General features: G+C 39.0%; 1 protein-coding gene across 11 annotated transcripts in view; it reads left to right on the forward strand.

The window, feature by feature from the left end:
* Positions 1–10,515, forward strand: part of DTNA (dystrobrevin, alpha) — a 523,318-nt gene that overhangs the window by 420,491 nt on the left and 92,312 nt on the right. For 9 of the 11 annotated variants that reach the window (XM_006835061.1, XM_006835058.1, XM_006835054.1 and 6 more), the window contains 3 exons: positions 1,300–1,405; positions 3,675–3,841; positions 6,581–6,705. The exons of 1 other annotated variant lie outside the window; for it this stretch is intronic. In XM_006835061.1, the coding sequence (XP_006835124.1) occupies positions 1,300–1,405; positions 3,675–3,841; positions 6,581–6,705 (398 nt within the window). Of the gene's footprint in view, positions 1–1,299; positions 1,406–3,644; positions 3,842–6,580; positions 6,706–10,515 lie in introns of those variants that run through there. One more of the 11 variants, XM_006835060.1, reaches the window with a different exon arrangement.

Below are 10,515 nucleotides of genomic sequence, written 5' to 3' on the forward strand. Positions count from 1 at the left end.
TTCTACGATCTTCCTTATTCACTGTCCAGGTTTTGCATCCATATAATACCACACGTAAGTAAAATTTTACTGAAGATAATTCAAAACAGTTGCAATAGTACATCAACAAGGAACTGTCAAAAATTCAAGCCAGATTCAGAAGAGGATGTGGAACAAAGAATATCATTGCTGAAGTCAGATGGATCATGGCTGAAAACACAGAATATCAGAAAGATGTTTACTTGTGTTTTATTGACTATGCAAAGGCTTTCCACTATGTGTATGGACCATGATAAACTATGGGTAGCATTGAAAAGAATGGATATTCCTGAACGCTTAACTGTGTGCATGAGGAGCCTCTGCATAGACCAAGAGGCAGTTGTTAGAACAGAACAAGGGAATACTGAATGGTTTAAAATCAGGAAGGGTGTGCTCCAGGGTTGTATCCCTTCGCCATACTTATTCAGTCTGTATGCTGAGCAAATAATTCAGGAGGTCGGATTGTATGAAGAAGAACATAGCATCAGGATGGATTGGAGGAAAACTCATTAACAACCTGCGATAAGCAGATAATACAATCTTACTTCCTGAAACCAAATAGAACCTAAAATATTTAGTAATGAAAATCAAAGACTAAAGACTACAGCCTTCAGTATGAATTGTACCTCGGTGTAAAAAAACACAAAACCCCACAAAGATCCTCACAGCTGGACCAATACATAACATGATAAATGGAGTAAAGATTGAAGTGTCAAAGATTTCATTTTGCTTGGACCCACAATCAACACTCATGGGAGCAACAATAAAAATTTCCAACAACGTATTGCATTAGACAAATATGCTGCAGGAGACCTCTCTTTAAAGTGTCCAAGTGCTAAAATAACAGTTTGAGGATTAAAGTGTGCCTGACTCAAGCCATGGTAGTTTCAATAGTTTCATATGCATGTAAAAGGTGAATAAGGAATACCCTAGACAAACTGATGCATTTGAATTATGATATTGCAGAAGAATCTTAAAAGAACAAACAATCAGTTTTGGGAGACGTACAGCCAGAATGCTCCATAGAAGCCAGGATGGCAAGACTTTGTCTCTCACACTTCGGATGTGTTATTAGGAGGGATCAGTCCCTGGAGAAGGAGATTATGCTTGGTAAAGTGGTGAGTCATTGAAAACGAGAACTACCCCAAGGATATGGAGGTCGCTGTGAGTCGACACCTAAAAACAACAACAAACACTGACCTGTTATATAATATAATCTTGTATATTGTAAATTCAGATTATTCTTTCTTATTCTTGATTTTTTGCTTGTTTTTGATGCAGAAAAAAGTCACATTAAATGGCTTCTTGGACACACTCATGTCTGATCCTCCTCCCCAGTGCCTGGTCTGGTTGCCCCTTCTGCATCGACTGGCAAATGTAGAAAATGGTGAGTAGTTACTACTGAGCAAAGACAGCTTTTTAAGTTACTGAAATTAACCTATCATGTCTATGGCTATTTAGCCAAGGTCATTGTTTTAGGAAGTCTGTGTAGTAGTTCTTTGGACTCCGACTGTGGCGCTGTAGGGTCAACACTGGACTATGAACCATAAGGTCAACAACATTTCAAACCCACCAGCTGCTCCTCAGAAACCCTATGCAGTGTCACTTCACAGCAACAATCTCTAGATGCTCTTGTTATTTAACTTAACCTGAAATTCCTGAAGACTCGAAATGTTGCTGTTGAGTGTTATTGGGTTTCGACTCATAGCTACCCTATAGAGGTTTCTGAATGGTTTTAAATTAAATGAAGAATAAAGTCAAACATAAAAGCTCAAAAAGAATTTGAGATTTGAAGCTAATAAATAATCAGATCCAAGTAATGGTGTACATGCTACTAGCTAAAGATATGAAAACAACAATTCTTGCTGTAGGTAAAGTTATTTGCTGACTAGTAATCCAGAAAAAATAATGCAAGTAAGAATGTTATTGTTGTTATGCGCCGTGGAGTCAGTTCCCACTCATAGCGACACTGTACAGGGTTTCTGAGACTATAAATCTTTACAAGAGCAGAAAGCCTCATCTTTCTCCTGCAGAACACCTGGTAGTTTCGAACCGCTGACACTGAGGTTAGCAGCCTGATTTGTAACCACTACACTACTCAGAGCTTCCTACAAATAAGAATAAGTGAAGATTAATAGCAAATTATAAAAATAAAAAGACAGCCGTTTTAAAACATGCATTGTCCTCTGAATAAGCAATGTCTCCTCCCTTTCCTGGCTCTTGGGAGACTGGGAGGAGACCTGTATCTGGGGATGGCTGCTCTGGGATGTTGTTGTTGTTGTTGTTGTTGTTGTTAGGTGCCATCAAGTTGGTACCGACCCATAGCGACCTTATGCACAGCAGAACGAAACACTGCCCGATCCTGGGCCAACCTCACTATCGCTGTCACACTTGAGCCCATTGATGCTGCAACTTTGCCAATCCATCTTGCTGGAGGCCATCATCTTTTTCTCTGACCCTTCACCTTACCAAACATGATATCCTTCTCCAGTGACTGGTCCATGCTGACAATATGTCTGAAGTATGAGAGACAAAGTTTGGCCATCATGGCCTCCAAGGAGCACTCTGGCTGCACTTCTTCCAAAACAGATCTATTGGTTCTTTTGGCAGCCCACGGCACTTTCAATATTGTCCTCCAACACCATAACTCAAAAGCATCAATTCTTCCATGGTCTTCCTTATTCACTGTCCAGCTTTCACATGCATATGAGGTTATTGAAAATACCATGGCTTGGGTCAGGTGCACCTTAGTCCTCAAGCTGACATCTTTGTTCTTCAACACTTTAAAAAGGTCTTGTGTAACAGATTTACCTAATGCAATATGTCATTTGATTTCTTGACTGTTGCTTCCGTGAGTGTTGATAGTTGATCCAAGAAGAATGAAGTCCTTGACAACTTCAATCTTTTCTCCATTGATAAGACAATATAATTCATTAAGTAGCCACTCTGTTACTGTTATTATTAAGTGCCATCGAGTAGGCACAGTGATCCTGTATACAGAGATTTCAAGAAGCAGCTAGTGGGTTTGAACCACCGACCTTTAGCATTTAGCAGTCCACTGCTCATCCTACAATGTCACCCCAGTACTCCCCACTCCATTATCCATTCCATTCTTTTAAAGTAACTCAATGCTGTCCTCCAGTTTTCCTTCTCTTCCTCTACTTTCTCCTTTCTTTTTCTTTCTCTCGTTCTGTATTTCTGTAATATTTGCTCACACCCACTGGCTAGTCAGCTGTATTCATCCAGTGTGTTGCTGAGTCTCCCAGCGAACTGTGCTGGTCTCCTGGAGACAGAGCAGTTTTTTGGAAAGACCACTTGGTTTGGATCATTTATATTCCTGCTGTGTAAGAGAGGGGATTAGAGAGAACAAATGGCATTGCAGAGATTTGTGTTGTGATAGGACACCTATTCTCCAACACTGTTTCATTTCTTCCACCCCCACACACATGCTTGAAAAGGACGGTGAGATTCTGAGAATAGATTTAATGCTTCTGTCAGCCAAGACTCACTTCTAAAATTATGTCACACCCAGAAAAATATAATTCTTGTTGAGTTGTATTTTTTCTTATTCTGATTTTTCTTCTGGGTTTTTCTCTCTCTCTTTTTCTGTTTTTTGGTTATTGTTTTGTTTGCTTTTCTTTGTTTATTTCTCTCAGTCTTCCATCCAGTTGAGTGTTCCTACTGCCACAGTGAGAGCATGATGGGATTCCGCTATCGATGCCAACAGTGCCACAATTACCAGCTCTGTCAAGACTGCTTTTGGAGGGGACATGCAGGCGGTTCCCATAGCAACCAGCACCAAATGAAAGAGTACACATCCTGGGTAAGGCAAGGTCCATGCCGTACTTATGATTGGATGTGGGAGCGTTCCTCAAAATTAAGGGGAATATCAAGGATCATGAGATAATTAAGGAACAAACTTACTTTCTACCCCAAGTCCAGCATTCCTTCACTCTCCCCTCTCAGCCTTACTGGGAACTCTTACTTATTATATATGAACCCAGTGTGGCTTCCTGAGACGTAAAGTGTAGGAAAACTCAAATTGTGTTATTTCTTGGAATAGAGATAATTCAGTACTGATTTAGATAACAACCGAACAGCAGGTGTCTTCTGGAGCATAATCTTATTTTCACAATAAGTGAAGGCTTTTTCTAGGTTTTTTACAATTTTCTTTTCTGTGGGAATTGCTTAAATTTTGTTAGATTCTTTTTTCTTAGATTCTGGAATTATGTGATTATGAAATTGAAAAGAAGCAAGCATGGGAGTATGGGCTTTCTGATATCAGTTCATTTTCTATTTCTGCAGGGATGGGAGGATTGTGGTTATATAAGCAAATCATTAGAAAATCCTGAATGGTCACCTTGCTAATGAGGACCTGGGAGTGTCTGTCCATGTGGTAGATGAGATGTATTCCCAGGGGACTCACTGTGTCAAGAAAATGAGTTAGACGAACCATCTCACTTGGTTGGTTGTTCTCATGGTTTACTGTTTGCTGATTTCCTTTTCAGTTAAACCCTAGCAATGTAGTTTGTTTTTTGTGGCATGTACCATCAATCCTGGCCAGTACCTTTTAGAAAGTGTGATTACCCAAAAAAAAAGCAACTTTGTATGATCTTTCTTATAGCTTAATGTATTTAAAGTCAATCTCTAGTTTCTTACAGTTTAACTGATGGTTCTTTACAGAAAGAAAATCTTCAAACTATATGTTTTAAATCAGAATGTTCTTTCTAAGAATTATTAAGAACTGAGACTCAGTACAAAGATACTGGTATTGCCTGTAAGATTCGCAATTCAAATACCAGCTCTTCACTAAGACAGTGCATACTGAGGGCTCCATGCCTGACTGAGTGCTGCCCTCATTTTTGGTTATGTCATATGCTGACCATAGAAATATTAGCACAGATCATGAAATATAATTTAATAAACCATAGAGGAGTTAACACTTTTTATTTCCTTATTGTTAACATATTACCAAACTTTAAACTTGTTCTATCCCAAATCTCATTGTATTAGTGTTTAAAGACCGATCATATTTCATTTTATAGATATGTTGAAGCCTATTTCTTAGGAGTTGTGAATTACATGAACAGGGTACGGTCTTTACAAACTAGAATCCAACACCTCAAGACAGAGGGACGTAGAGTCTGTGGGTTGAAGAATTGTTTTTGATGCTCCAAGAATCACATCTTCTAACAAAAACCAAAGAGGGACTTCTTAATCACTGATCCTATTGTTTAGTTTTTAAACAATGAGGACCAAATTCACTTCAGTCTGATAGTAACTATGGACTGTATGACTCAAAAGAAGTGACAAAATTATAAATGACTTCTCATGGAAAAAGGAAAAGTTTGATTTAAAAATGTATTTAATTGGTAGACTCTTTTTCATCAGTTTGGGTATAAAATTTGAAGATAAACATTCCATCCACCTAAATGAAAGAGAACTAGTATGGTGCTCTAAAGGAAAGAAAACAACTTTACATTCTAAAGACTCATATTTAAATTCTACTTTTACTTAAAACTGGATGCTTTAGGCCACAGCTGAAGTACCAACCCTTCACCTGTTGTTGTTGTAAAGTGCCGTCGAGTAGATTCCGACCCATAGCAACCCTGTATAGGGTTTCTTAGGAGCAGCTGGAGAGTTTGAACTGCTAACCTTGCGGTTCAAATGGCTTTGCAGTCTGGGACATTAACCCACAACATCACACCAGGACCCCACCCTTCACCTGGAGCCCTGTACAAACTCATGTTCATCTCCCTCCTCCCACACCTATATCCCCCTCCCCAGAACTTTGTGTGTACTTCAGCTAGAGCAATGCTTCTGGAATCTGGTCTGATTTGTCAGCCCTATGATTTAACAGCCTCATTCTTCCCTCTGCCCTGAGATAAAGTCCACAATCCTCTGTGTGGATATAGAAACCTTGGTGATATGTCTTCTGCTTTCCTCTTGGAATGGGGGATCTCTTTTTTCTCCCGTTGCTACTTCATCTGGAATTGGCTTCACTTTCCCCTGGGTTTTTATCAGGAGGACTCTTGTTGGTCCATTAAGCCCCATGTACCATAAATGTTTGCACTGATTACAGCACTTACTAACACTAAACAGTAGGAGGCTGGGTAAGCTGGTGACTTGTGCTAAGTCTATCCCTAGCATAGAACAAACTTCCTGTCTTACAAACCTTCCCCATCTTACAGTGACACTATAGGACAAAGAACCGCTCTATTTCTAGGCTGTAATTTTCACAGAAGCAGATTACCAGGTCTTTACTCCTATGGAGTGACTAGTGGATTTGAACTGCCCATCTTTTGCTTTGCAGCCCTGTGTCAATCTCTGTGCTAACAGAGCTCCTTTCCTGTCTGATACTTCTTGTTATTGTGAAGTGCTGTCTAGTCAGTTTTGACTCATATTGACCCTGTGTAGTGTTTCAGAGGAGCAGCTATAGTAATTACTCAAAAAGGATTTCTTGAATGAATGAATAACTACCTGTGATGACAGGCAAAACATCTAATAAAGTGTTAACATGAATGTCCTTTGTTATTATATTTACTTTTCTTGTTCTTTCCAGAAATCACCTGCTAAGAAGCTAACTAATGCATTAAGCAAGTCTCTGAGCTGTGCATCCAGCCGTGAACCTTTGCACCCCATGTTCCCTGACCAGCCTGAGAAACCTCTCAACTTGGCTCACATCGTGTGAGTATCTCTGCCCTCCAGTTTTAGTGGCATGTTTCTTGTCACTGCCACAGAGCCAGATCCATACCAACTCAATTTCCTATCACTTGTCAAAGACCAAGTTTGAAAATCAAAGGCAAAAAAAGAGAAAAATATTTTCTTGTTAAGATAGATAATACTAGCTAATTCACCTAGCGTTGCAAATATTTATAATACATGGTATAACATGGATGTTATGTGGTAGAGGATTTTGCACAATTGGAAGTTAACAAGCAGTGAAATTACATAAAGTATGTCTTAGCACCATATGTGTGTTCAGTACCAAATATGAAAGCCCTTCATTTCATTTCTCTGCAAACCAGTCACCTAGAAATTGCTTTAAAAAAAAAAAAAAATCTCAAACTGCTTAACTTTAAAAGTATCATAGCCTAAGCAGGGGACAGTTAAAGAGAGCTATCGGTGGGGAAAGTCGTCACAGCAGTCACAAATGAATAAAAAATAAATGTCAATATATTTTTAAATATTTTCTCTCTCCGATATACGATAGAATGAATGTAAAACTAATGTTCTCCCATGTAAACTATCACATAATTCACAATAAAACATTTAAGAAAAAAAAAATTTTCTCTCTCCAAAGTACATAAGGAGCTCTGGTAGCGTAGTGGTTACAAATCAGACTGCGAACCGCAAGGTCTGTAGTTTGAATCTACCAGTGGATCCGCAGAAGAAAGATGAGGCTTTCTGCTCCCAGAAAGATTTAGAGCCTTGGAAACACTATACAGGATCACTATGAGTCAGAACTGACTCAACAGCACACAACTACAACCACCACCAAAGTAGCTGTGAGTTTGAAGGAGGTTGTCTAGGGAATGGCACTACCAACTCAGAGAAGCCTCATGCCCAGACTTCCTCACTGTCAAAGAAGAGGCTCACATAGAAGAAAAAGCACCCTGGTGGCCTAATGGTCAAGTACTTGGTTGCTAGCTAAAAGGTTGGCTGTTCAAACCCACACAACTGATTTTCAGGAGAAAGCCCTGGCGAGCTCTTCCTGTAAAGATTACAGCCGAGGGCAGTTCTCCTCAGTCACATGGGGTCACTATGATTTGAAAATGACTTGAAGGCACACAACAACGTAGAAGAAAGCTTCCTTGGCCTCTAATGAAGCTTGTGATTTGCTTCTGTGAGCAATTAACAATTGTGTAGTTGCAGGTCCCTGAAAGCCTGTAAAATAGGTGGGTGTCCCTCATTATGAACTGCTTTTGATTTCTCAGAGTTCAGAGGGACCTACTGCCTGGTGTGGTGCTGTGGGTTAATGCACCAGACAGCAAAGTCATTTGAACTGCAAGGTCGGCAGTTCAAGCTCACCAGCTTCTCCTCAAAAACCCTATACACGGTCACTATGGGTCAGAACCAACTCTACAGCACTTAACAACAACAACTGCATTCAAGTTGGTTTCTAAGGAACAGCTGTTGAGTTTGAACCACCAGCCTGTGGTTCAAACTGACCTTAAGTTCCAGTGCTTTATCCTACAGCGTCACACCAGGACTCTGGAGTAAATAATTGTTGGTGTTAAGTGCTGTTGAGTTGATTCCGACCTATAGCAACCCTGTATAGGATTTCCAAGGAGCAGCTGGTGAGTTTGAACCACCGACCTTGCAGTTCAAAGCGACTTTGCAGTCCAGCGCATTAACCCACAGGCCACACTTCTGTTTGTTCTTTAGTAAATTTCAGGGGATCACTGTCTTTAACAATACACATAGTGTAACAGCTCCTATTTCTTAGCTTACATGCTGGCATTGGCTAAGGAGCAAAAAAACAATAATAATAATTAGTGTAAACAAATTCTGTAAAATGTGGTTAACTTATTTTTTTTAATTCTGTCCCTAAAAATAAGCCTTAAAATAAGCATTTGTTAGGGAGATATTTAAAAAAAAAAAAAAAGAAAGAAAATGAAAAAATCTTTGCAAGTGTCCTAAAGGAAGCTGCGTCATACAGCTGTTCTGGTACTCTGACCTTCAGAAAAGGAGACATTACTAAGGTCTCAACTTTACTTCCAACAGCCAATTAAAGAGAATCACTAAGTTCCTAATAAATGAAGAAATCAAAGTGAAAGCAAGTCTGTGCTCTCTGAGCTCTAGCCCAAGTCATTTTCTCCTAACCCTGTGAGCAGGTTCACCCCAAAAGGAGCATTCTAGGCAGGCTGCTTGGAGTGATGAAGCCAGTGAATGGGAACGGCCCCGCTAGCTCTAAGAGCTTTACAGTAAACAGCCATAGGATGCTGCTACCGTCCACTTTGAGAAAGTGAGGGGCTTTGAAGTGGAGATCAATTTCACAATGAGTCACACAATATTATACCTCACAGGTCTTGCACCCTGTAAGGATGTGTGCATGTGTGTGCACGGGAATTATACTAAAGAATAATAACTTTTACATGTAAATTATGGGGCAGTAGGATCTGATGTGTTATCCACGACTTAACTGAGGGCCATATATATACAAGAGTCTCTTAATCTAGGTTCCATGGTAAAATTTCAGGATTCCTTTACAATTCTATACAAAATAGTATTTATTTATGAACTCTGTGTATGTGTTTTATGGAAAAAGTTGCACATTCTTAACCAGATCTTCAAAATACTGATCTATTCTCACTGATAATATACTTTTCCAAGGTGAATGTCTTAATTTCAAAATGCAAATTGTACAAAACATCTAATTATTGACTATTTGGATTGGATTAAGAAATTCTGGATGCAGAATATTCCATCTGTATTAAAAATAAAAATGTATTAAAATATACATTTAGCTATAGAAAATTTTCTCTCTTTTCTTTTTTTATCCAAAATTTTCTGTTCTAAACAGTTACCCATATCATTTGAGGGGAGAGGGGATTTCCTAAGATCTTTCATTTTAAATTAGTCTGTTCGTTTAGTTATTCATAGGCACAGAAGGCCACTTAAATAAAAAATAAATGTCAATATGCTTAAATCTTTTATAAATAAGGATACCCTTATAATCTGCTATAATGAATATGTATCTGGAATTAATAAATGTTCAGACTTCTAAATTACATGGTTTTTGTTGTTGTTAAGTGCTGTCCAGCTGGTTCCGACTCATAGCGACCCTGCACAGGGTTTCCAGGGCTGTAAATCTTTACGGGAGCAGAAAACCTCATCTTTCTCCTGAGGAACCACTGGTAGTTTCGAACTGCTGACCTTGAGATTAGCAGCCCAATTCATAACCATTACGCTACCAGAGCTCCTTAAATGTACATGGTGCTATAGAATAAGTACTAGACTGCTAACCACAAGGCTGGTCATTCAAGCTCACCAACCACTTGTTGGAAATCCTACGTAGGGTCACTATGAGTCAAAACCAACTCAACGGCACTTAACAACAAATGTACATAGATATAATTTTGTAAAATTCAGTAATAGAATATGAAATGTCATAGTATATTATTTTACCATAAGCCATTTTACCTTTCTTATACAGTGCTGTACAATAAAGATTCTTCTCCTGTAAAGATTTACAGCCTCAGAAACCCTGTGCAGGGTCACTATGAGTCAGAACCAACTCCACAGTACTCAACAACAACAACAAAATCTCTCTACACCCACTTAATGTCCTTAATACATTATACCTAATATAACCAAAAGCATAAAGCAGATGGAACATCACCATAATACAAAAGTACTTATGGGAACAGAAAGCCTCATCTTTCTCCCGCAAATCCTCTGGTAGTTTCGAACTGCTGACCTTGAGGTTAGCACCCTGATTTGTAAACACCTACGCTGCCAGCATTTCTCAAGCTGGGGGAACTGAAGAAAAAA

This window comes from Chrysochloris asiatica, unplaced genomic scaffold (assembly GCF_000296735.1).
Source record: "Chrysochloris asiatica unplaced genomic scaffold, ChrAsi1.0 scaffold00015, whole genome shotgun sequence".
Taxonomy (NCBI): Eukaryota; Metazoa; Chordata; class Mammalia; order Afrosoricida; family Chrysochloridae; genus Chrysochloris; species Chrysochloris asiatica.